Source organism: Stylophora pistillata, chromosome 1 (assembly GCF_964205215.1).
Source record: "Stylophora pistillata chromosome 1, jaStyPist1.2, whole genome shotgun sequence".
NCBI classification, from domain to species: domain Eukaryota; kingdom Metazoa; phylum Cnidaria; class Anthozoa; order Scleractinia; family Pocilloporidae; genus Stylophora; species Stylophora pistillata.
The window spans coordinates 3,985,001-4,012,500 of NC_142519.1; the positions used below are offsets into that span (position 1 = coordinate 3,985,001).

The window sequence follows — 27,500 nt, forward strand, 5'->3', positions numbered from 1 at the left end:
CAAACTCCTCCTTAGTTTTCATTTCATAAATATAATGGTATTACTTTTTTGACAATAATTAATGAGAAGCTAATAAAATGTTTCAGTGTTCAAGGTTTTATCATAGTGTTCGGCGATTTTTTTCCAAGATATACCTCTCTCTTTTGAATCTGGTCAGTACTTGCGAGGCTCTTCAACCACTACTTCTCTGAGAAGCATAGTTTCGTGTTTCCTTTCCAAATAAAAAGTTTTCGTTTCGCCATCGCTACGAATTGAAGAAAGTCGGGAAAGTGTCAACAAAATCACAACAATTCACTGTTTATATCTCTCATGCATGGTTAATATTCAAAGGGTGAAAATGCTTTTTAAGGCCCTCATTTTTCAATTTAAATTTATTCGACTGGCGATATGTTGTTTACGTGTGTGGATCTCAGAATTTCGTGAAAATAGGTCGGCCAAAACGTATCAAAAACGAATGGAATCAGGGTTTGTAATAACATTCAATTCGATAAAACCTCTGTATACGGCTTTAAGTTTGCTTTTGCTGACTTAGAAAACGACTAGGGTAAGTTTAAAATACAAAATACTAACCTTTCGAAACTCGTTCTCTGGAGGACGACTTCTGGTCAAAATCTCGTTGTCGACGAGCCGCGGACGACGAGTTTCCCGCTTCCGTGACAGTGTCACGGAGAGCTACGCATGCGCAATGTGAGCACGCTAGTAAACTCGTACTCGTACTCGTTCTCGTACTCGAATCTAAAGCTCTCTAATATCTTGTTCGCTACATTCGCTAGATATTGACACCTGACTTTGAAAGGGTTTCCATTGTTTGCGCACTGGCGTGGCGCCCAAAAATACAAAACGTCTGGTTTCGCCCAGTGATTTGGTGGCTTTAGCTATGTGATTCAAGAAAAAAACACGAGGTACAATTAAAATTGTCGACGGTTCAAACGTGAGCGACTTACCTTGCTTTCCATTCCCTTAACGATGACAGTTCTGACAGTTGACTTTAAAATGGCTTTCTTAAGGGCGCGCGTACGGAATAAAAACAAACAATAACATTGCCGTTTTCATTTCTTGTTTTCTTATTTTTATTCAGTTATGCGATTCAAGAAAAATTCACTGCCTGACGAGTGAATTCCACGTTAAATTTCACGCGAAAAAAGCGATGAGTGCGATATCGGTTTTTCGCGTGAAATTTAACGTGGAATTCACTCGTCAGGCAGTGAATTTTTCTATAATATCATCTTACCGTCCATATAAGGGGATTGCAGTCCTAAAATTGTTGCATTGCTCTCTTAATTGCAATAGCAATAGAACTTGGCAGGATAGTCAACACATCCTGATAATGATTGTTTACAAAGCATATCTCGGGGTTTCTCTATTCCCATTTCGTTGAAATACTTCGCGTAAGAGATCTTTGTTTAAATATAAGTCTACAACCGAACCGTGAACCAAATGTAAGCGGAATATTGCTAGTTCAGAAACATGTTTCTCGCCTGCAGAATAACGCTATTTAATTCAAAATGAGGTTCACTGAAATAAAACGCAAAAATAAAACATTGGACAATGAAGCACGTGGCTACAGGAACTAAGGTCGTTTGTTATATATACGAAACAGGAGCAAACAATTATCTAACTCCGATCATAATTTAATGTATCATAATTGAAAGTTTCATGGTACTTCGGGGGATAAAGCTCATTCTAGGACAAAAAAAGAGCGAAAGATCTGCAAAGGGCATAGCCCATCATACATCACTGCAGATGTGCGACAAAGAAAAGTGTAGTGTTTGAATATTTGTTTATTTAAAGGAAGTTTTATAAGGTTCAAACCTGGAAAACCACAACTTTCGCTAAAATGTTTGTACAAGCCAACGTTCAACAACTTTATATTTCTACTACTTCTTCTCCAGAGACTACTGTGCATTGTTAAGTTACTCGTGCCGGTGGAAAGACTACGACCCAGGTAGCACGTTCACATTTTTCACACCCACCTTTTCCCGTAGCACGTTCACATTTTTCACACCCACCTTTTCCCGGCAGCGGTCCCAAAAAAGCTCACATCTGGAAATAAAACCATTTCTCTGTATCTCGGAACTCAAGAAACGCTTCGAGTAATCATTGCACCAGCTGACACAGCAGACTCGAGTGCGAGTCGGTATACCTACATCAAATACTTGCCGGCATTTTGGAGACAGTGGCTTTTAAAAATCAACTCAACTAGTTAGTTATTTAGTATTCTTGCCCAAGAAGGTAGTCAAGTAGTGATCTATCCCCCTCAGATATGGTCGGGCCCAAAGCCATCAATGCATTATATGACGAAATATTATAGAGCGTGGCTGATGCGTAATGAAAAGAAAAACATAAGCCTGTTGTCTGGTCAGACCAGAATGTTCACGCCCATCGGGAAAAGATTGACATCTAGATTTAACCAGAAAAAAGAAAGTAAACAAACCCATGTTGTGCCTATCTCCTTAAATCTTTTTTTCCAAGATAATAGATTTAAGAAGTGAATGACTACTTCTTATAGAAGTCCAAAGCCATACAATACATCATATGGCGATATATTATTGAGTGTGGTTTGATATAAAACAAATGACCGTTATGCCAACCAGTCACGTTCTCTTGCGCTCCGTCTTATTTTCCTGTTTTCTACTCAAATTAAGACCTCCTAGGGAATTTGACGATGTACAAAGGTGTGTAAGCACCCAGAGCTTCGTCTTGGATTACCTGAAGGAAGAAAGTCTCTACCATGGCTCTGCGAATGAATGTTTCTTGCCGTGCTTTCTTTCAAGTTGGGATCATCAAAACTCCAGCACATGGGATATTTGCATATGTTTGAGCGTGTACGATACTCCAAGAGAAACAAACAACAAAGCTCCTTTCGTCCCTGAGGAGCACAAAAACAACAAAGCCTGTCTCATTATCTACGCCAAGCGAAGCAAACGATCTCGCCGCCCTTGGTTATATTATATAAATTTTTGTGCCTGCTTTTGTCCTTCTCTTATACGCTGTGGAGACATAGAAGCAAACCCAGGCCCAAAGAAGTCGCAATAATGTCAAGAATGTGAGCAGACCTTAAGGAAAAATCAAAAGCATACAAAATGCAAATTGACTTGCCTTACCGTAAATTGTCAAAGCATCAAGAACAAAGTCGTCGATATTGCTGCAATCGTCAATCAATACAAACCAGATATAATTCTCGGCAATGAGTCCTGGCTATACCCAGATATTGAGAACAGCGAAATCTTTCCAGATAATTATAACATCTATCGAAAAGACCGCATATCTGACAACCATGGTGGCGTTTTCCAAGCAGTGAAGAAAGACATTATCGTTACTCATCGTGATGATTTGAATACGGACTGTGAGATTATTTGGACCCAATGTCAGATCCAAAATAAAGATCAAAATCTCTATTCTTCGCTTCCTTCTACCGCCCAAATAAGACCGATATAAACAGTCTACATGAATTTGACTCATCTTTACTCAAATTAAGCGATAGATTAAATACTAGCAATGTAATCGGGGCGGGAGATTTCAACGCCCCGGACCTTAAATGGAACGACCTTAAACTGACAAATTGCTCCTTCAATTCTGAACAGTTACTTGAAATCATCGATGAACATGGACTTACCCAACTAGTAAAGGAACCTACTAGAGATGATAACATTCTCGATCTTGTGTTGACAAATAATGTCAATATCATTAACAATGTTAGGGTAATCCTGGGAATAAGCGATCACGACATGGTTCTTTTTGAAGTGAACCTGGCATGTAGAAAGAAAAAGCCAGTGAGATGCAAGATTTATATGAGGAAAAGGGCAGATACCACCCGTATAAAGAAAGAATTACAAGACTTTGCGAACGACTTTGTAGAAGTGAAGAACGAATCCGTAGACACAAAGTGGAGTATATTTCAACAAAGACTCACAGGAATTATGGATTCCTGTATACCACACAAGTTTACTACCTCACGCTATAACCTACCGTAGTTTAATCGTAGCTTGAGAAGACAGACAAGGAAAAAGCAAAGGCTATACAACAGAGCGAAGAAATCTGAAAGCCAATCCGATTGGAATAAATTTAAATTATTCAGGAAGCAATTACATAAGAACTTGAATGAGTCCAGGAACAATCATCTTTCTGACTTTCTGGGTGATTCCATTAAACAAAACCCAAAGGCTTTTTGGTCACACATCAAAAAACTAGGAAGAGAGGGTACAGATACCCAGGACCTCAAAGTTAGAAATGAAGTGTTTATCGAACCGAGAGCTAAGGCCGAAGTGCTAAATAGCCAGTTCTCTAGTGTTTTCAACAACGAAGAATCAGAGAATATCCCAGACCTTGGCGAAAGCCCTATCCCGACTATTGGAACAATAAAAATCACAACCCGTGGAGTTGAAAAGCAACTTAGTGAGTTGAAGGTAAATAAAGCGTATGGCCCGGATGGAATTCCACCCTGGTTTTTAAAGGAAAATGCCTATGAAATATCACAGGTCCTTACTGACATATATCAAGGTTGTATTCATACCGGAACTGTGCCTATCCAATGGAAACACGCCAACGTATGCGCTATTCACAAGAAAGGAAAGAAATCGGATCCTTCAAATTATAGGCCCGTGTCACTTACCTGCATTGCATCAAAGGTACTTGAGCATGTTGTACATAGCCATGTTATGAAGCATCTTTCACGATATAGGGTGCTCACTGATTGTCAACATGGCTTTAGAGCGAAACGATCAACAGAAACACAGCTCATATGTACCACTCATGACATAGCAAGTGCTATCCAGTCTAACAAATCAATTCACTCCGCAATCCTTGATTTTTCAAAAGCATTCCACAAAGTTCCCCATCGCCGACTCTTGAAGAAACTTGATTACTACGGAATTCGTGGCCCACTACTTAACTGGTTTGAATCGTTCCTAACACAGCGTACCCAATCAGTGGTAATTGAGGGGGCATCATCTGCCCCTGTAGTTACGACATCTGGTGTTACCCAAGGAACAGTCTTAGGACCGCTACTGTTCTTAATGTATATAAATGACTTACCTGATACTCTTAAATCTACTGTTAGACTTTTTGCTGATGATGCATTGTTATATGGGACAATTTGTTGTGATAAAGACACAGCCGATCTCCAAGAGGACCTGTTTAGATTAGAAGACTGGCAACAAACGTGGAAGATGGAATTTAATCCTTCAAAGTGTAAGATCATGTGTTTTACAACCAAGAGAGATGCAACAAAGCGAGAATACGTATTCTGTGGACAAATCCCAGAAGAAGTGGAAACTCACCCTTATCTGGGGGTAATGCTCGATAACAAAATGAGGTGGTCACCACACATTGAAACAATCACATCTAGAGCAAATAAGGTCCTGGGACTTATCAAGCGAAACCTGTGGAATTGTCCAAAGTCAGTGAAAGAAACCGTGTATATGACACTTGTGAGGCCAAAACTCCAGTATGCCTGTAGCGCATGGGACCCACATTACCAGAAAGATAGAGTCGCTCTAGAAAGGGTACAGCGGAAAGCAGCTCGCTTTGTCCCTGGAAATTACGATCGAACAACGAGCGTGACGGAAATGCTGCAAGACCTACAGTGGGACACACTTGAAACAATGAGAAGACATGCAAGGCTCTCCACTATGTACAAGATGTGCCACGGCCTCCTAGATGGGGATTGGGGGGATTATTTGATAACAAACAAAGAAAAGAGAACCCGAGGAAGCCATGATTTTACATTTATTGTACCGAAAGGACATAAAGATATTTTTAGATTTTCCTTTTTCCCCAGGACAATAACTGAATGGAACAAACTCCCAAAAGAAACTGTTTCCAGTCAATCCCTCCGTATTTTTAAAAGCAAACTGACTTAAATTTATTCATCGGTAGTTTTAAATAGTTTTTAATAATTTTCAATAGTGTTGTATATTTAGTATAGCTTCACTTATTATTATCTTAGAGTTGGCGTGATGTCCTAAACGATTTTGCCGACATAACGATATTTAGATTTAGATTTAGATATATCAGAAGGAACTCTGCGCCTCGAACTAGAGCCTCTCGTTCACCCCAAGCCAACCTTTGCATTAAGCGAGGGACAAATTGTCATGGAATGTTTGTCAGCAGGAGAAGAAAATATGGCTGCTCGGCTAAGAACTAGGTCAACTTCGTCTTCTGGCCCGTAAAATCCAAGACTAGCGGAATGGCTCTCAGTCCGCCTTGAACAGGTAAGAAGAGGTATAATTACTGTTTCCCGTCTTCTGGATCGTCTGTCGAAGTCACAGTGTACTCTTGCTATAGTTTTGAACGAGCAGCAGATATCCTTATGAGGAGAACGACATGCAATGCTGTTGCAGAGTTCACATCTTTTCTCTGCAATTCATTTTATTAGTGAACGAAAATGCCAGTTTCAAGGTAATTTCTGTAATTAATTAATCAAACAATCAACAGAGATTAAAATAGTAGGGAAGAGGAAACAAATACGATTTAATTTTTCAGCGTCTTGAAAAATACTTGTAAATTATTCAAAATCCTTACCTCTACTCGAGGCAATTGTCATCTCGACCGGTTCCTTCTTACACAAAGTAAGCACCAAGTGTTTCTATGGATATTCAGTGTGGCTTTAGCGATTAACGATAGAAACACCCCTCTGAGTTTCATTTGGTAGGTTTGACTGTAATTCATTTTGAATATTACATACCGTCAACAGAAGAAAATTTAGTAAGAGTGCAGGCAAGTTGAAAACTTATCAACAGTAAAATACAGTAGTATTGTAGCAAGCAGAGGTTTTAATCACCGAACTAGGTTTATCTTTCGTTCTTTTTGTCCTAAAATGAGCTTTATCAACCTAAATATAATTTACAAAATAAAAATATGAACTCAGCAAGGATCGGAGTTAAATAATTGTTTGCTCCTGTTTCCTTTATGTAACACTCGACCTTAGTTCCTATAGCCACGTGCTTCACAGTCCAAAGTTGTATTTTTGTGGAGTTGTCGATTTCTGTGGACCATAATTTTGAATTAATTAGCGTTATTGCGCACACGAGAAACATAATTCTGAACTAGCAACATTTCGCCAACATTTGGTTCGCGGTTTAGTCAAAGACTTATATTTAGAAAAAGATCTCTTACGTGAAGTAATTACAGTCTCGTTTTCAACAAAAGGGAAAGAGAGAAACCCTGAGATACGCTTTGTAAACAATCATTATCAAGAGGTGCTGACTATCCTGCCAAGATATATCGCTATTATGGGAGCAATGTAACAAGGTCAGGACTGCAATCCCCTTTTGTGGTACAGCAATATAGACGGAAAGATGATATTATGTTAAATAAGCTGTAGCTTGGATATAAAATGCGAAACAATGGAGTTTGCGCGTAAATGTGTACATTTTCGAATAACTGACTGCATCGTCAAATCAGCTCATTTTATTCAACTTTGAAATTTAATAAAATCGCACTGAATCATTTCCCCAAAACATCATTTGGAGCTCGAAAAGAACCACACTTTGCCTTCTAAAAGACAGATTTTCATTCGATTATTTTATATAGCACATAGTTAAATAACAGGTTACTTTTGACCTACTTTTAATCTTCTTAGAAGAAGGTCGGATAAATTCAATTAGGTCGTGTAAATAAATGATCAAGAATTTATCAACTCGCTGTCAACATATGTATTGATGTCGTTTTTCAAGATTTGGTACCTTTTATTGGTCCAAGTGTTTTCGATTCATGGCGCGACGCTCCGAGTTCTTCTGAAACTTTGAGCTTCAAAAGCGGCATTTGGGTGAAATAGAGTTATTAATCGATATTCAGCCAAACGAAGTATGCAGTGCTTTGTTTCACCATGAGGCCTACCTAACTTGAGAATATGAGCCGAATCGATTTTTCGGCTGTTGCCAGCATATTTTGAAAATGTTTGATTTTTGGCCACATTTGCTCTTAAGAACCAGGAGAGAAGTGAGCCAGGAGAAAAGTCAAATACTCACAAATTGGATTCTCTACAGATGACACTATTAATTACCTTGCAATCTATGAGCGACCTAGAACCTCTCATCAGTTAACAATCAAGCTAAGTTCATTACTACAAAATATTATTTTTAGTTTCGTGTCCGTAATGACACTCAACCAAACTTCAAATGTGTATGTATACCTGTACCTACTGTACAAATTCCACTTATCCTACTAACCCTTTAAACTGGCTATGCTATGATCGTATGAGTGGAGTTTTTCCATTTAATCAACCAGTTGATGAATCATTTCATCTCATAATTTCCGAAAATGAGGTTGGCACCGTTAATTTCGACACAGATCGCTTAGAAAACACCTGCTTCAATCCTATGGAATACATGCGACATTCTGACAAATGCACTGACCTTGACCCTGAATCTAATTTCTCTTTAAGTTCCGGTTCATGTGATTACTTTCTTAGAGTTTCGACCGCTCGTTATTGAAGAACTTAAAGAATTAGTCCAGACCTTCGCAATTGGTAAAGCCCCTGGACTTGATAACCTTCCCACGTGAATTAAAAAAACTCACGATTGACATTATTGTTGAGCTCTTAACAAAGATTATTAACCTGTCTTTAGAGAGTGTGTGTTTTCCAAACACCCTTAAAATAGCGAAAGTTCTTCCCATATTCAAATCTGGTGATCCAGAAAGGAAAGAAAATTATAGGCCAATCTCCATTATTTTGTACAATAACCAGTTTGGTCTTCGTAGACATCACTCCACCTCTTTAGCGTTAATTCAATGGGTAAATAACATCGCTTCTTCTATAGACAACAAAGAAACAACTGTTGGAGGTTCTCTTGATCTCTCTAGAGCCAGATTTTTATTGGTCACCATCTATTGATCACCATCTACTGCTCAAAAGGCTTCATCACTATGCAATAAGAGGACAAACCCTCGACTGGATCTCCAGCTATGTTTTGAAAAAACAGACAACAGTTTGTGCAATTTGGTTCAACTCGTTCACGACTGGAACGTTTTACATATGGAGTCCCGCAAGGTTCATTCTTGGGCCTCCTGTTGTTTATAACCTATATTAATGACCTCCCAAATGCACTGATCAGATATAGTAAAAACTCTTTTATTTGCTGATGATACTAGTCCTTTTCACTCTCATAAAGATCCCAACCAGACCATATCCGTCACGAATTGTGAAATACGGAAGATAATATGCTGGCCTAATGCTAATAAACTATCACTTAATATTGCAAAAACTAATTACATTCTTTTCGCCCAAAGCAAAAACGTACTGTTGTTAATGATAGCATTACTCTTGACATCAAGCAGGTTGAGGTAACAAAGTTTCTTGGAGTTATTGTTGATCAGCATCTCTCGTGGAAGCAACATATATCCCAAATCACTAAAAAGATGTCGAAAACCATTAGAATAATAAGTAATTCTCGTTTCTTTCTTTCTTCAAAATCGTTACTAACATTATACCATACTCTAGTGTATCCTTATCTCTGCTATTGTAATACCCTATGGTCCTCAATTTGTCCTTCTAATTTAAACAGGATTTTCCTCTTGCAGAGATGTCTGGTCAGAATTATAAGTGGAGCCGAATACCTAGCTCGTATTGCGCCCTTATTCTACAATCTTAATATCCTTGATATTTATAACATTAATGCTTTCCTTGTAGCTTGTTTTTTGTATTCCCATCATAATAACCTCCTTCCTAATGCTTTTCACACTCTCTTTTCTACCCATCATCAAATTCATACGTACAATACACAGAGTACTGAATATAAATTACCGTACACACTATTGGAGAACTAATCTCAAGCAGTTTACGATCATGGACCAATGTCCAAAGGTTTTGGAATTCCTTACCTCACGATTTTACCCTATCTTACAGTTTCTCCACCTTTAAGACTTCGTCTAAAAAATTCCTCATTAACAGAGAACTAAATTAAACTCGCCCGTCCGTAATTGGCAAATCTATCTTCTACATCGTGTGAGGAACCCAGGTTTGATAAGCTTCTAGCTTCTGCTGGGCTTTTACACTTTTTATAAATGCCCCTAAATTGTAATTTTATGTGGATTAAGTATAGATTGTTGTATAATGATCTTATTATAGTTATTATTCTAGATTGTTGTGAACAACTGTAATTTATTTTTCTGTGTGTGCGAGTGACAAAGAAATGAATAAAATAAATAATAAATAAAAAAAAGATAGATTTATCTTTCGTATCGTTAGACAGGCTAGAAAAAGATTGATTATTAATAATTTTTTTCTATTATTATCACTTATTATCAATTTGTCTAACCCAGTACGACCCGTTGTGGACATCTCTTCAAGTCCAGAAAGCAACTGACTACCCATTTTTTCCTCCGCATATTATAGGGGCAATTTTAAAAAGGAAAGTAAAATAGCTGCGGTTTATTTATAAATTTTAGCTTCGCTAGGCTACAGAAAGAGAAAAATGTATAATCGGTTTTTTTTTTATTATTATTTATTATCAATCTCTCTAACACAGTTAGACCCGTTGTCGTAATGTCTTCAAGTCCAGAAAACAAAACCTTCCTCGTAGACGCTTCCGTTACTCTGACTTGTAAGGCGGAGCGGAGAAGAGAAGATAACGTATATTTGGATAGACGGGTCGAGTATATCGAGTGGTACGATCCACAGGATAGAGAAGTCATTGGAGCTACATGCCACCAGAATTCGAGGCCAGCTGCAAAAGAAAAATTGGAATGCCCATTGGTGCTTAATCTGACAGTCGACAACTTTGGCAACCACACATGCCAAGCTGGCAATGGTTACGAAAAACACTGCACAAGGAAATCATTTAAAATAGAGATCCCATGTAAGCAACCTTAACATATCTCTATATAATAACAGATATTCTACAGATCTATAATGTGAAGGTGGGTGTCGCACTCCTCAGCCTTCTCGTCATTAAATTCCCCAGTGTAGTCCTCTTTGAGACCGTTCTTTCGGATGTCAAACGAGGTTTGGCCCCTGACATCCTCGAGAACGGCCGCAAGTGAGATGAGACAACTCATAGCGTCACATGCATCCAAATAAATTATTTTTATATCAATTTGCAGATGCCTATATTCCTGAGATCGTTGAAGGTCCAACGAATCAAAGTGTATTGATCAGTTCCAGTGTTACTTTTAGCTGCACTGCTAAGGGTCTTCTGAGGTCAACCATCCATTGGATTAAGGACAATGCCACAGATATTTTACAAACCAACCCCAGAGCAAGAGTCATTCCAGACAGACCAACGAATCGCAGCCAGGTGTTGATTACAGGAGTAGAGATGGAAGATTCTGGCAAATATCAGTGCATTGCAAAGAATGGCTTTAGAAAAAGCCAGCCAGGAGTGGCTTTCTTAAACATAGGTCGGATATTTTTTGAGAAAAGGAAGAAAATAAGGATCTTAAAGACGCTTACTGCAAGGACTTGACTTCTAGAGAAAAATCGCGAGAGCCTTGATTTTCAAAAACCTGTTTCATCTTCTTCACTTTTTCGTTCTTCTTCTGCCTCTTCATTTTCTTCTTTTTCACCTTAATTTTTATCATATTATTATCATCAACTAGGGTTTCGTTGTTATCTTGCAGAGGTCCATCCTGAGATTATTGAAGGTCGAAAGAACCAAAGTGTCTCGATCGGTTCCAATGCTACCTTTAGCTGCACTGCTAAGGGCTTCCCGAGGCCAACAATCCATTGGATTAAAATCAATGCTTCATATCTTTTACAGTCCAACTACAGAGCAAGTGTTATTTTAGACGACCGAACGAAACGCAGCCAGCTTTTCATAACGGGAGTAGAGACGGAAGACTATGGAAAATATGAGTGAATTGCAAATAATAGCTTCGGAAGGAGCCAACCAGGAGTGGCTTTTTTAAACATAGATTAAATATTTTTTTGATAAAAGGGAAAAAACATGGATCTTAAAGACGGTTACTACAAGGACTTGACTTTTGGACCATTCTCCTTTCCTCCATTTTAGTCTTATAAACAATGTATGCGGAAGGATTCAAATTGTCAAATTTGAAGGTCACCGTAATGAAAGATGTATATCATAATTGCCTTTTGCCTTCAATTAAATGACAGGGCAGAAAACGTGCGACAAAAGTGTATTTATAAAAAGGCAATCATTTGCCAAACGGGATACAGGACCTTGAAAACGACTGGTCGCCCAATACCCAAACCATCAAAAACCCCGAAGAAAGGCGCCCGTTAGTGGGGGATGGAGTAGGGGAGAGAGAGCTTCTAGACGGAAGCGAGCAGGATGATACGATGCAAGACATAGAAGAAAGAGGTCAAGAGAGATTAGATTCAGGTGAGAAGATTGTTGGTGCTGATATTTTGACAGCTGATAATTGTGTTGACCTGGGTGTCGAAGAACAACGAAAGATATCGTCTCAAGAGAGCGTAGAAGGATGCAAAAACTTGGAAAATCTTGAAGTATTCGATGAACTACTGGGAGAAGGCGAATTTGGAATCGTCTACAAAGGTCGGTATGGTGGGAAAGATGGAAACATGACAGATTTAGCTGTTAAAAAGCTAAAAGGTACATACACGACATCAAAATGTCAAATTGTTAATTCCTAAGTCCAATGGTATACCGCTGAATTGATTTTTCTTTCTGGGAGCTATGCCCCATCTTACTTTTTCGTCATTTTTCCCTTTGCCAGAAACACCCATAAAGTCTGCTTTTGTCCCTTCTGAGCGCTCTCTGCAGCCTCGCTACTTTTCAGCTCCTTCATCATTTCTTTTTACCACAGCCAAGCAATTTAAGAAGTCCCATTGGTGTTTTTCTCCATGCCACTGTAGACCATAGTGCCATTGCCACAGAAACCCTGCCTAATGAGATAAAGACCTTGAAGCATGTTGGGAAACATCCCAATATTGTTACTTTGATTGGTACGCGGATAGAGGGAGGTAAGTCAGTTTTCGACGATGCAACTTCTTAGAGATAGGCATCTTCACTTGGTAATTGACGGCCCAATAAGGTAACGTTTCATCCGTGTGTAAGATCAGTTCGAACGGTGCATATGCTGATGTTATGATTAAAGGAAAATTAGTAGACTTAATACGCGTCATGCCAAAAATCTGTGCTTCTTGATCGGAAACCATTTGATGCTGGGGTAAGTGCTGGGAGATTCATATGGAATTTGTTTCTTGCTTTTTTATGGCACCCACTTAACCTATTTTTACCGACGGATTCACCCTTTTGATCAACTCCAGGGACAAATAATGTCCAATCACTTGCTCTTGTTAAGTTTTCATCAGGTGTTTGCTCTTTTTTCTATAGGAAATGTTCTTGTGGTCACTGAATTGATTCATGGTGGCAGTCTGGAAAATCTTTTAAAGGCCAAGAGGGCTCCAGGGGAAAAAAACAATTATCATAACGTCTTCTGTAAGCTTAATGACCGACAGCTGGTTACAATTGCATTTCAAACTGCCGCGGGAATGCAGCACTTAGAAGAGAGAAAGGTAAGACCCATTGACCGTGCGTAGAAATGTTGAGGTAACTTTGTTTACCTTCCACATTAGATGGCCGCTCTCAAGTGATTATAAACAGCTCCAAATATAACGCTGACAGTTCGAGTTTGTGAAGGACACGTTGGGGGTCTTTTGCAGTTTGATATAAGCCACCACTCAATCATTGTCTGCTTAGCTAAAGATTTATAAATTGTCTTCTCTCACAGTTCGTTCATCGCGATCTGGCAGCGAGGAATATTTTAGTTGATGCCAACTTGGTGGCTAAAGTTGGAGACTTTGGATTGGCTAGGAACATATCCGAGGTGGTATATACACCCCAACCTCCAACGTAAGTACGCTTTACAATCACTTTCAACGACTAAACAGAAAAATCAACAAACTAAAGTGCATTTTAATTGATGCTCTTTCATAGTTTAATGGAACAAACTGAATTATTACCCTCCCAACGAACTTTGTATTGTGTTTACTTAATTAATTATGGTTAGAATCGCATCATTGAATACAGTCTTGCATTCTGATTGGTTAAGGAAGCGAGGTATTTAGCGTAGAATTGCGGGTTGAAAACGAGGCTAAGTGATATTGTTTCGCATCTACGTGAGCAGAACAACTACAAAGTTACAAAAGTTTGGTTTCTAAGCCAATTCAAAATGTTTTCAAAACCATTTTCACCTTTTAAAGAGCCAAAAAAACCTAAAAAAAGCGTTTTTCAAACTGAGCCTGAGGTTCTTCCTTGTTTTGAACTGAACTATAAATTCTTGGATAGGCATGAAAAACCTCTTTCACTCGCGACAACGCGAAAGCGAGAAAATCCAGTGAACACGGCCCAGAAAAAAACAATCTCTGAGGTAACAGTTAACGCCAACCCGGGTTCAAAATCCACCTACAGCCATAATCTTTTAGAAAAACAACGAGGGATGTCAAGTTTCTGGGGCGCGCGCTCAGGATGAAAACAAACAATATTATTGCTGTTCTCTTGCTTTCCTATTTTTATTCAATGATGCGATTCAAGGAAAATTTATTACCTGACGAGGGAATTCCGCGTTAAATTGCATGCCAAAACCGATAACTGGAGTGGAGCAGGATGGCGCAGTGGTGAGAACACTCGCCTCCTACCACTGTGGCCCGGGTTCGATTCCCGGACCTGGTGTCACATGTGGGTTGAGTTTGTTGTTGGTTCTCGTCCTTGTTCCGAAGGTTTTTCTCCGGGTCCTCCGGTTTTCCTCCCTCCGCAAAAACCAACATTCCAAATTCCGATTCGATCTGGAAACAGTGGACAAGAAGAGCCACCCAGTGGAATGTCCTTTGCTAAATTATTTATTATTTATTTATATCGCACGAATCGCGAAGGGATGAGTGCGACGGTTTTCAATTGCAATTTAACACAGAATTCACGAGTCAGGTAATCAATTTTCTTATAATATTTGTACTGATAATAATGACAACAATAATGATGATGATAACAATAATGACGGCCAAGATAACTACCCCATTGGATTTTACTGGTGATCTACAAAAATTAAAAGGTGTTATATATCTTAATGTTGGAATAGAAGTCGCATACACGTACTCTACATCCTTCTATTTCATGAGTCAGCCTCTTTCAAGTCTCAAACGGCATTGACTCTACTACAAACAGGACCTTGCTCACATGAATCTGTCTTTTCAACAGGGCAAGGTTCCGTGGAAATGGTCGTCTTTAGAATCTCTGCGAGATCTGCATTTTACATCCATGAGTGATGTGTAAGTTCATTTTGTATTCTAATGGTGTGAGATAGCTGTCTCTTGACTTGTAGCCCGGCCGGAGGTATTGCTTAGCACAAAGGATTTCCAAAAATGTCATTTGCCTGCCGCTCTGCTATTTTCCCTGGAGCATTACCATGGTTATATCAGGGCAGTGGTGGATCCAGGGGAAGGGCCTGGGGGGGGGGGGGGATCCAGAACCCCTATCAGAGCTGACGCTTACAACTTTGAGACTGAAATGCTTACATCGACAGGATCGTATATCACTTTTTAACGGGCTTATTTTTGTAATGAATCCAAGTAAACGATAAACGGCTAGGGAATTATAACGTGCAACCGCGATTGGTGGGAGGGGGTGTGAGGGGTGTGGGGGAGAAGTAATTTTCCTCAAAAGAGTCCAACAGTCTATTCTGAACAACATTTAGGACCCCCCTATCCTAACTTCCTATATCCGCCCCTGCAGGGCTTCATTTTACGTTGTTTGCTCGTCTCCATGTGCATATAAGTGTCGTGTGATATTATGTGGAGCACTCTATGAACTAGAAATCATGTTCTCGTCATGAGATTCCAATCCATAAAGCAGCCCAAAGCTAGGAAGGCTCCTCTGTTAAGGTAACTATATAGAAACAAGCATCTTCATTTAGAAAGATGCGTATTGCCAGTCAGTCGAAATTAAACAAGATCAGTGGCCCGCCGTACGGCTACTAAACATTTTATTCGTGCTACATTTCTTTTTTTTGTATTGTATTGTATTGTATTGTATTGTAATCTTTATTTAGACACGATCAATTCATCAGCCTATAAAAATACATATCACATACGCTAAGATATTTAAAATTAAAACTACATACTATAACACTAAACCTGTTTTCCGTGAATGCCGTGCGTTAGACTTAAAAAATGTCATTGATCTTACGTTTAAATAACCCCAGAGACTCTGTGTTCCTTATATCGCGTGGTAAACTGTGCCATAATGTGGCGCCATTGTAGCTAAAGCTTTTTCTGTAATAATTAGTGCGCGGTAGTGGAACATTAAGCTTATTTTCAGAGTCCCTGAGGTCATAAGCAGAGTCACGCCACGTAAACTTTGAATATAGATACCTTGGAGCTAGCCCGTGCAAACATCTAAACATCATGGTGGCTTTATGGATTTCCTGCTGGCGTGCAAGATTTTTCTACCCTAAAAACTCGAGTAGCTCAGTTGCATCAGCATCATAGTTAGAGAATGTCAACACACGGGCTGCTCTATTCTGCAATTTCTGCAGTTTGTCTCGTAGCGTTTTCCCACAGCTACCCCAAACAATGTCACAGTAATCAAAGTGAGGTTTTACTAAAGCTTGGTAGATGAGATGTAAGGTTGATGCTGGGATCAGGTGCCTAATTCGCTTTAGGGCCCCGATACCAGAGGCGATCTTTTTCGTTAGTTTTTCGATGTGACCATGCCAATCGAGTTTATCGTCTATTATTACACCAAGCGATTTTGTAGCTGAAACCTGGCTCACTTGAGTATTGTTCATTCTAATTGTTGGTGAAGCTGTGAGAGTATTCAGTCTCTGCCTCGACCCTATTAGCATGAATTCAGTTTTAGTCATGTTCAACGTGAGTTTGTTCGCTTGTAGCCAGTTGAAGACGTTTTCTAGGTCTTCATTTAGACAAAACTGAACGTTCTCAAGATTGCTTCCCGCATATGTGAGGTGCGTGTCATCGGCATACATTCTCGGTTTACAATTTGATAAGCAATTTGGAAGATCGTTGATATAGAATAAGAACAATAATGGACCGAGAATGGTCCCTTGAGGGACGCCGCAAGTCAACGAGTAGCTACTGGACAGCGACCCGTTGACAGCATTTTTGTGTTCGGTTTTCCAAATATGACTGAAACCATCTGAAAGATTTTCCATGTATACCATAATAGTTTAGTTTCGATAGAAGGATCTGATGATCAACAGTGTCAAAAGCTTTTTTCAAATCTAGAAAAATGACTCCATTGATTTTCTCGTTATCAATATTATATGCCCAAGAATCTGTCGCTTCCAACAAAGCTGTTACAGTTGAATGATTAGCACGAAACCCTGATTGGTTTTGACATAAAATATCGTGCTCTTCCAAATAGGCATATAACTGTTCATAAACTATCCTTTCAAACACCTTCGCCATTATTGGAATCACCGATATTGGGCGGTAATTGTTAGCATCACCGCGGTCACCTTGTTTATAAAGAGGGGTAATCCTTGCATATTTCCAGTCGTCTGGGAACGTCCCTTGGCTAATAGATTGATTGAAAATATCACATATCGGCACACAAATGAGATCAGCACATTCCCTGATAAGCCTAGCAGATATTTTGTCAAGGCCTGTTGCCTTTGACTTGTCTAGTTTATTTAAAAGTGAAAATACTTTAGTTGGATTGGTGGGTTGGAGCTTAAACCGTTTATCTGTTGCGGTAAGATATCTTTGATAGCTACCACTATCACAATTTATCTCACTGGCAAGTTTTGGACCAATATTAGCAAAGTGGTTATTGAATTCGTTTGATAGCTCCAGCGGATTAGTTATCGTTAATCCGTTCACTTTTAGTGACGCCACTGGCGTTTTCCCAGATTTTCGAGAAGTTAGCTCGTTTATAGTCTGCCAGGTCTTTCGGGAGTCGCCGGTTTGCTTATTAAAACTATTTTGGTAATAAGCTTGCTTAGCTGAGCGTATTTGCTTATTGACTATATTTCTTTGTTTCTTAAATAATGCCCAATCGTTAGGATCATTTGTCTTGCCAGCTTTGATTTTTAAAACGTCTCTATTATGCATAAGGTCTTTCAATTCAGAGGTAATCCACAGAGAACTCCGTGAACGAACGCGCATCGTTTTCAGTGGGGCATGTTTGTCAGCGATAGCCAGAAATGTACATTTCCATTGCTGCCACATCACGTTTGGGTTGGAAGACTCGTATACATTATCCCAACATTGAGATAGAATATCATAACGAAACTTTTGGCGATCGAAATTTCGGAAATTTCTGTATGTAATAGAATTATGTCCGTTAGACATCCCATTCAGGGAAAGTTTTCTATATACATACACCATGCTATGATCACTTATTCCGATATGACAAACTCCCGAACATGCAATCTTATCCGAGCAGTTGGTATAGATTAAATCAATTAGAGTTGATGAGGTGGGTGTTATCCTCGTCGGTTCAGAGATAAGCTGCTCGAGTCCGTAGACATCAGCAATACTCCTTAATTTGGATGTGTTATTGTCATATCGAGTCGTGATCATGTCACAGTTCATGTCTCCCAGTACAAAAAATTCTACATTTTCACTATCCAATCTCCCAATTAGGGATTCAAAAGGTGAAAAAATGCCAATAGGAGAGTCAGGTGGTCTGTACCAAGTAACAATCACAAAAGATTTTGAATTTGGCTTATGGATTTCCAAGCAAAGATTTTCTAGTGTATCCATGTGTACGTCATTTCGTACTGTAAAGTTGATTGAAGTTTTTACATAGAAGCATACCCCTCCGCCGCATTTTGTTAGTCTATCGCGGCGAACTATTTCGTATCCCGGAATATGAACTTCTTGATCTCGAATACTCTCGTTCAGTTTCGTTTCATTTATGGAAACAATATCGATATCATTATTTGCTAATATGATTCTTAATTCGTCTATATGAGTAATTAATTGATTAATATTGAGTGATGCCATTCTAAAACCGCGCAAAGGAGGCAATATTGAGACAGATTTTTCGGCCTTTTGGTTGTTTAATTGATCCCGCACGGCATTGACGGACAGCACATTATCTCATTCTAGGTGCGATTTAAAATTATTATAAAACTGCTCATTACCTTTAAAATTTAAGTGCAGTCCACCTTTGTTGAGTCCACTATGAGATATGTTCTCATGATGGATTAATTTCCATCCATTTTGATGGCAGAACTTCTTTAGATGCTTGTTGGCTGTTTTCACTGCCTGTTCCAGCTTATCTTTTCTGCATACAAGCTCCGACAGCGTAACTGTAGTATCGCAGGTGCTCTCGATCTGTCTCGCGAGATCCACAATCGATTCCGCAACAGCCTTTGGTTCCCTGGTTTTAAGATCATTAGTCCCAATGTGTAAAATCACTTCATTGGGCGAAGATTCCAGATTTGGCTTGAGATAGTGATTCATGGCCATTGTCGTAGCGCCCGAGAAAGGCTTGACTATAACCCTGTGGCCAACTGCTTTTCCCAGATCTTTTTCAGGTATTCTTGAGATCATCGAATCTCCTATGAGCAGGGTTGTGCGCTCTTTTGGTTGTTTTTCGGGTTCGGATTCTTTTCCTGTCAGGGTGTTATTAGGACCTCCTTTACCTTTCGATTTCTTTCTTTTGTTCTTTGATTTCACAATGAAGCCTTGTTCTTTGTTGGCGCAAGGTGTTGACTCATCCATATTTTGGACAATGGTATGTTCGTTAGAGGTGTTACTCAGTGAACGGCATTGAGTAGCTGCTTCTCTGGATACGATTTGCAATGCAAAACTTAAAGAATCGCGTTCTTGGACTAACTTTTTATTCTCTTCCTTCAAAGATAGAATTATCTCCCTAAGTCGAGAATTTTCGGATCTCAGGTCTTCCTCATTAGGTTTCTCTTTTATATGAGCCCATATGTTCAGCACTTCAGATTTCAGACAGTCCAACTCCTCTTGTACTGATTTGGCATTCTTGTTAAACGCCGGAGTAGAAGCTTCTTCATTCACGAGAATAACTGAGTCGTCATCAGCTGGTATCTGGAGTAGCTTCTTCAGTTTGGCTTTCATTGCTTTTGTATCCGGACCTTGGACTTGAAGGGTACCGGTACTGTTAAATAAAACCAGCGTGATTGTCTTCGACTTCAAAGAACTAGACCTTTCAGAGGGACTCGCGGTTGCAGAAACTTCCAAATTTAGGACTTTCGAACAAAATTCCTGAAGTTGTGTTAGGCTCCCTTTCCACTTGAATAGACTTTGTTTGTCGTCCCAATGTAGATATTGGTTTAAGGGAGATGAAGAAGGTTCAGTGGCAACAAATTCGGCGGAATTCGTGGAGCCTTCAGATACACGTCCGCACGCCATCATGCGAGCCGATTGTCTCCGAGCTGCGCTTGATTTTGTATTTGTAAATGAGCAAAATAAGTCTTTACGAATCTCTATTTGTCCTAAAACTTACTGTTGAAATACTCCTTGTCTTAGATCCTTGTCTCTACAACTGAATTGTTTAAATTATGATGGTCTTCTTTCTACCAAACAGGGGAGTTGCCATACCCAGACATCTCATCACCAATTGCCTTAGTGAGTCAACTGGCTACAGGATACGGAATGCCTTGTCCCGACCAATGCTCGGAAGAACTGTAAGCTTAAAAATCTTGTATAATTACTGATCCCCATGAAATTCTATTGTTCTTTCTCTGCATTATATCAACAATTGTAGTCTCCAAGATGATAAAACAACTGTATAAGGAAAACGGAGGCGGTCCTTTTTGTTAGCAGGGAAATTATCAGGGGTAAGATAATTAAACGCGCTAACTAAGCATGCTCCAACATTAAAAATATTGCAGTGTCCAGGCTGCAGTATTAAAAATATTGCAGTGTGCAGATTACAATTATTAAAAATATTGCAGCTTGTTTTAGGAAATTTAATGTATAAAGCGCACCAAAACTGATAGCTTACCACATTTTCAACATTACCGTTTGCGTTTAACTCTCGTTCATTGCAACTTAATTTTTTGTTTCGAAGTCCCACTTTAATCAACTAAAACTTTCAAACATTGAAAATTAATACAATCAAGGAGACTGATAGAATGGAGCACAATCTATTGCATTAAGAAGTATTATATTCATCAGTTTAATTCTAGAAAATAACAATTCTAGTGGAATTAGTGCTAACAACTACTGACTGGTTACTACCCTCTTGATCACATTTTTCCGGACTTACCACTTTAACCTCTCGTGCAGTGTAATTTTCCCCAGCACCGTTTTTGTCCTTTTTCTCTACATCAATTACAGCCTTTTTTTTTTAAAGAGAACCCTGCAAAACTTCGCTTGCTTCCCTTAGGAGTGCCGATGAGGTACACTTATATGCTCTGACACCATCGGAAGACCGATGACCAGTCGTTTCTTGGATAAGTTGTTCTGAAACGCCACCATCATACAACCATGTAGCACAAGAACGCCTGAGAGAGTCATTAGTGTAGTGCCCATCGAACTGCGCTTTTTCATAATTTTCTTTACAACATTTCCTAAAGTTTCTCTCCCTGCTGCATTTTTGTAATACCATATTTCTCCATTTGGCTTTGGAAAAGCGCGCAAATAAAATGCGTTGTCGCTGACTTCATTACGTGAGACAAGTATTTTTACACTGCTCAACCGGGCATCGCTTAAAATTTGTCAAATTCTATATATGCTCGAACAACTCTCATTTTGATACTTAAATGGCTCAATCCCCCATTATTTGTCTTAATGATATCCTCGGTATATTGCAGAAATTCACGCCCAAATTCGTCACACTGTAGATACAACTGTGAATTTATCAGTCTCAAGTTTCTGTGTTCTTGCCCAGCCTTCTGAGCAAACTGAACGCCTAAAACCCAATGCAAACCAACGTATCGCGAAGTAATTCTGCATTTTCACTACCTAGAAAACCATGTTCCCACAAATAGTTTTCTTGTTCCTGTGTTATCAAATTTTCCTGGTTAATATCTACTCCTATACCTGGCCGTGCTCTTTCTTTCATTACAAAGTTTAAAGCAGAATTCAGATTTCTAAATGTACAACCTTTCTTGTCGATCAAAGTTATATTTCGCATACATTGCACACGTAAATAGATTTGAATGCTACTCAAAATTTCAAATAGAGTCTTTCCATGATACTCTTGGCCATCTTCCTTTCTCACTTCTGCAACAAAACGAACCAATGTAAAGTCCAACATCTCGTCGGACATCTCGTCTATATCTTGTTTAATTACCGCCTCGCCACTGTAATCTTGTTTCAAAACCGCTTCATTTCTCTGCTTCTTCCACTCCTCAAAGACTTTCAAAACTCACGCCCATTTCCGGCGGCTGGCGTCTGAAACCCAACTTTTGTCAAATTTCTCGCATTCTGAAGCTGTAATAGTCCATTTTACAGTTGTGTGCTTGGTTGCCAAGCCTTTGAATGGGAGTAAGGCTAGGATTGACCTTGTTATGATACAAACCTTGCTGCCTTTCAAATGTAAACCCCTTTGTTATCATGCTAAGCTGATGCTGGTCTCTATCACAACAAGGTCACCTTCAGCCTCACTCTGAATCAAAGGCTTGGCAACTAAGTACACAACTGTAAAATGGCCTATTGGCGTTCTAAATCTTTGCTCTATTTAAAAAAGAAAATGGAAACGCCGCATTTAGAAGTCGATAAAGAATTAAAGCACTGACAGAGATGTCCAAACGTTACACTACATTACCTTCTATTTCTGCTGAGATATCTGCCTTCGTAGAGGTCTGTGTAATAAATAATTCTTCGTCTTCCGACGAATCCATCCTCTTCCTAAACCCAAGTTCGCACTGAGTAAAATGACTGAATTCTCTGTATGCAAATTAGCAGTGTTACACTCCTTGCACGAATTAATTCCATCATGAAAACTGCTTTGAACAACTATAACAACGAGCCACAATAACAACCCTCTGCACAATTAAAATCTAAGATATATTCATCACAACAAAGAGCAATAGCAATAAGCATCACAATTATCACACATACAGACACAGAAAAATAGGATTTCATGGGGATCAATAATTACAATCGATAATTACTTCGACACATGGCATGATGAGAAATATTGCAGCTGGCTGCAATATTTCTCATAATGCCATATGCCTCAGTAATTATCCATTAAATAATGCCGATAGAAAATGAATTGGACGATTGTTAACTTTGTAGAACGCTTCAAATAATGGAAAGCTATCTTGCCATATTTCAGAAATAGTTGAGAAGGATTTTACTCCTCGAGGCAAGTCTTGTAAGATCCTCTGACATTCACTTGTTCTTGTTGAAAATCGTAGTGATGCATGGAATGAGTCGTCATGATTTAAAAATCATTTGCATATCAAATGTTACACTCGGCAAATCAGTGATCTTTCCAATAATCATTGTCATGAGTTCAAAATCCCCCTTTACACCTCTTTCCACGTGACACAATCAATCCAGATGTTGATAATGTCAGCTTCAAGAAAAAACCGTTAACTAGTACTGCACTGAATTTTTAGATATGTGCTGATGAGTTCTTGTTGGAAAGAAATCCTATGATGAGACCTGCCTTTTCACAGATCGACCAACAGCTGAAGAATTTTTTGCGAGAAGTGAAGGTAATTAATGGTTGTATTTACAAAATTTCCATTTCTTCCATTCACTATCACCTTGCTTAAAACTCTATCTGTCCTCTTTTTGCTCCTTCAACTTTTTTTGATCGATGATTCAATACATTCTTTCATGGACTGTTCTGTCACCCTGTCAGTCCTTCTGGTAAACCATTTATTTCCAACTCCCACCATGAATACATTAGTAGCCATTAGTATCCATCCATTCGTAAATATAGTCATCCATCCGCTTGCTTGTCTGTCCATCCATCTGTCGACATTTATGACTGTCTGTTCCTTCTTGTGCTTCAGTTCTAACTTCATATATTACTTTTGTTTAATTCATCATATAAGGCCATTGCTTCTTTCATTATTAATTATTTTTGTGAATTATCAATGGTTGACTCTTTATTCCAATGATTTATTTCAGAGGACATAATTATACAAATATCACACAGGAAAACGATGGAGAAGCTTGATAAGGCCCTGATGCTATAGCAAAAACCTCATTTTTAAGATATATCTCAAATAGGTGCATATGTGTTTAACAATTTTGAACCAGGTGCCGACCAGGCTCAAAAATTTAGATTAAATTTGTTTCCTTGTAAAATTAGGTTCCGCACGTTTCTTCCCAATGGGTGGTGCAAATCGCAGAAAAGAATAAACGGTGCATCCTGTATTAACTTCGACGCCACATTAGTTCAGAAAAAAAGCTGCTATCACGTAAATAGCTATAGACTGGCTTAGCGTGGAATGGTTTAGCTCAGAAAAATCTAAGCACGTATCTGTCTTAGCTTGTGAGCAGCTCCTCCTTAATAGCGCTACCAGCCGCACGTGCGTTTTCTTCGTTCGCTAGAAAACTACACTTCTTGCGTGCTCTAGCCGCTTCTTGCGTGCTTTACAACAGAAGAGAGTACATTCAAGGCTTCTTTATTTTTTGAATAAAAGTTGGAACTTTTTAAAGATAATGACTTTGCCAAGTATTGATAATTGTATCAACAGTAAATGAAGCTAAGGCATGAAAAAACAAGAAAAAAAAAAGACTATTCGATTGTATCACAACCAGAATAACATTAAAACTCGACTTTATTTGCGTTTGGCAAGCGCTTAAGTTTTTTTTACATGTTATTCAAACGCCTATCTTCAAAATGTTATTCATTAAATACAAACTATTTACACCATCATAATTAGAGAATATCTCTCTGAATATAAATCATATGTGTATAAAAATAATAAAACGAGCCACAAAACGAGAAAATAAACACAATAAGTGGGACTACAATTCAGCATTTCATTGGTCAATGGCCTGGGTACCAGGCCCTCATAATAAGCGCTTCAAATAGCGTGTTTCTCCACCCACGAGAAGATTTGATACTAGTCGGGAGGAGGTTTGCCGAGGGTCTGGCACTAATCATCAATGCGAGACCCCAGCAAACCTGTCGCCGGCTTACGCTACCAAATCCCCACTAAGTCTACTCTAGAGACTATTTATTTCAAGACTATCATTCCATCTGTCCGGCTGTATGGTATGGGATTGCTGTATGGGGCTCATGCTTATCGGTCTTGATGGAAGAAATGGAGCGCGTCCACCTGCGAGCTGCAAGGTTAATCCGTAATCTTCCAAGGGACACTAATTTGAACGACATGTGTAAGCTTAGAAGATGGTCCCCTACTTCCTATTTTTACACGAAAAGGATACTATCCATAACTTATAAATCATATCATGGTCTCTATAATGACTACCTTAATAACTTAGCATCGAAGCAGGAACACAGATACAATCTCATCCTCGGAGACCCAGGGGCTGAGTCGATTTCAAGTTAGGGCATGAAGAGCCCCTGGGGACATTGTCTTACAAGACTAGTTCCAAACGGTCGCAGTCGTTCTGCCATCTGATTGGTGCCAGAAAATCTTTGTGTTTGTCTGCCCAATCAGAGTGAAGTGTGCTTTAGAGTCTTTTCGTGTGTTTTAACACGGACATATACTGGTAGCTCAGTTGCTCGCTATGTTTGATTGGACCGTGCGACGAAGAGTTGCTTGAGGTGAAAAGTTTCAGTCTCAGCGCACAATGTAAGAGAAATCGATTATGTCCGCGAAAATCTTACCGGAAATTATACTGAATACTTTCGCAGGTATCACTAGAGAACGTGTTTTAAAGTTTGCGAGGTTTGTACACAACACGATGGTTGCAGTCATTGATACGTCGCTTTAAACGTTAAACAAGATTTAGGCTTAAATCTTTCTAGATTTTTGCATAATTTCCTGTGACTGAAACTTTGCCAATCCCGGGAAGTTATTTCGTCGCACGGGCCACGCAGGTATGTCGAGCAACTGGTTCTTGCGCAACTTTCCGTGCGTGCCAAAATCTAATCTCATCTTCGCTTGAAAAAAAAGAAAAGCTGAGCGTGGAAACTTTTGCTTATTAGATGTGGGTAGATGATCCTGTTCTACTAAGCTGACATCTGCAATAAAGTAAACCCGCCCTTTCCATCCAATATTTCTTGGTCTTTGGTTTCGTTTTTCCCATTGAAAACAGCATCGGATCGATTCCCAATGATCAAAGGTATTTAACTTGGTGTTAAACAATCGACAGAAGAGGTGAAATGACAATGACCAAGGGACAAGAAGAGAATCCGCGGCCTTCCTAGCTCGAGAATTTCAACACTCTAGGCAGCAGTTGAAAGATTAAACTCTTTCCAAAGCCCTTCGGTAACTGCCCAAAAACATCTCTCCTTCTCGCGATGTTCTCGTTAATAAGTTTTTGTTCAGATTTTAATTAGCTGACCGGAAACACAACTAAGCTTTCTCTTGGCACTTGCTGGAGGTCGTCCACGAACTCGACGTTCTCTGCAAACTTGGCCGTATTGTCTTTACTACTAAGATTAGATTTTGGCGCGCACAGAAAGAGAGAGCTACGTAGGCGAATGCGCCAGTTGCTCGACATACCTGCGTGGCCCGTGGGACGAAATAACTTCATGAGATTGGCAAAGTTTCAGTCACAGGAAATTATGCAAAAAATCTAGAAAGATTTAAGCTTAAAAATCTCCTTTACCGTTTAAAGCGACATATCAATGACAGCAACCATCGTGTTTTATACAAACCTCGCAAACTTTAAAACACGTTCTCTAGTGATACCTACGAAAGTATTCTGTATAATTTCCGGTAAGATTTTCGCGGACAATCTGATCAACTTCTCATACATTGTGTGCTGAGACTGAAACTTTTCACCTCAAGCAAATCTCCGTCGCAAGGTCCAAACAAACATAGCGAGCAACTGAGCTACTAGTATATGTCCGTGTTAAAACACACGAAAAGACTCTAAAGCACACTTCACTCTGATTGGGCAGAAAAACAGAAAGATTTTCTGGCACCAATCAGATGGCAGAACGACTGCGACTGTTTGGAACTAGTCTTGTAAGACAATCTCCCCTGGGGCTCTTCATGCCCTAACTTGAAATCGACTCAGCCCCTGGGTCTCTGAGGATGATACAATCTATGAAAGACTTTAAATATAAATATCACAAGACTAAAAACGGAAATGGGAAGACTATCTTTTAAGCATAGGGTAGCTATAGCTTGGAACTCTCTTTCAGATCGCATTAAGGAAGCTCCCTCTATTTCGAGTTTTATGAAAGAATTAAAGAAAAATAAGGACGTTCTCATGAAAATATCATATACCAAAGGGTCATCCATGATTATGAATAAAGATGATTTTTTCTATTTTAAAAGCCAATGCCTATAAAAATCGAGCAAAACTGAAATTTCGCGGCCACAACCAAAAATTTTTTTTCAGCTGATTTTGCCCATAGATAGCTATTGGTAAGTAACTAAACATGAGGTAGTTTGTTTTCAGAAAGGCCGCTTTAATTTGGAGAAAACCGATAAAATCTGTTTTTGCTGTCGGCGACTTCAGAACAGCCAAAATTTAAGACGAAGTGGGTCCGTTCTCAAAACTCGCTTGCATGCAAAAGGGA

At 39.1% G+C, this 27,500-nt stretch overlaps 3 protein-coding genes, 1 long non-coding RNA gene and 2 pseudogenes across 4 annotated transcripts in view; 1 reads left to right on the forward strand and 5 right to left on the reverse strand.

The window, feature by feature from the left end:
- LOC148740891 (uncharacterized) overlaps positions 1–752 on the reverse strand; it is an 874-nt gene extending 122 nt beyond the window's left edge. The window contains exons 1-2 of the long non-coding RNA XR_015994977.1: positions 571–752; positions 1–244 (exon numbers count right to left, since the gene is read on the reverse strand). The exon at positions 1–244 is cut by the window's left edge and continues 122 nt beyond it. This is a non-coding gene — a long non-coding RNA (uncharacterized LOC148740891). The remainder of the gene's footprint in view (positions 245–570) is intronic.
- The window catches only part of LOC148740890 (uncharacterized), a 244,651-nt gene that overhangs the window by 20,920 nt on the left and 196,231 nt on the right, over positions 1–27,500 (reverse strand). The gene's annotated exons all lie outside the window — the stretch shown is intronic.
- Positions 3,729–15,194, forward strand: LOC148740892 (uncharacterized; annotated as a pseudogene).
- On the reverse strand, positions 18,926–20,297 carry LOC148740893 (uncharacterized). Its single transcript, XM_088754536.1, has one exon. It carries the CDS (start codon positions 20,273–20,275, stop codon positions 18,986–18,988), a length of 1,290 nt encoding a protein of 429 aa, XP_088610662.1. The 5' UTR covers positions 20,276–20,297; the 3' UTR covers positions 18,926–18,985.
- Positions 21,082–22,514, reverse strand: LOC148740894 (uncharacterized; annotated as a pseudogene).
- The window catches only part of LOC148740895 (uncharacterized), an 8,459-nt gene continuing 5,443 nt past the window's right edge, over positions 24,485–27,500 (reverse strand). The window contains exon 2 of the mRNA XM_088730855.1: positions 24,485–24,537. Within this exon, the coding sequence (XP_088586981.1) occupies positions 24,485–24,537 (53 nt within the window). The remainder of the gene's footprint in view (positions 24,538–27,500) is intronic.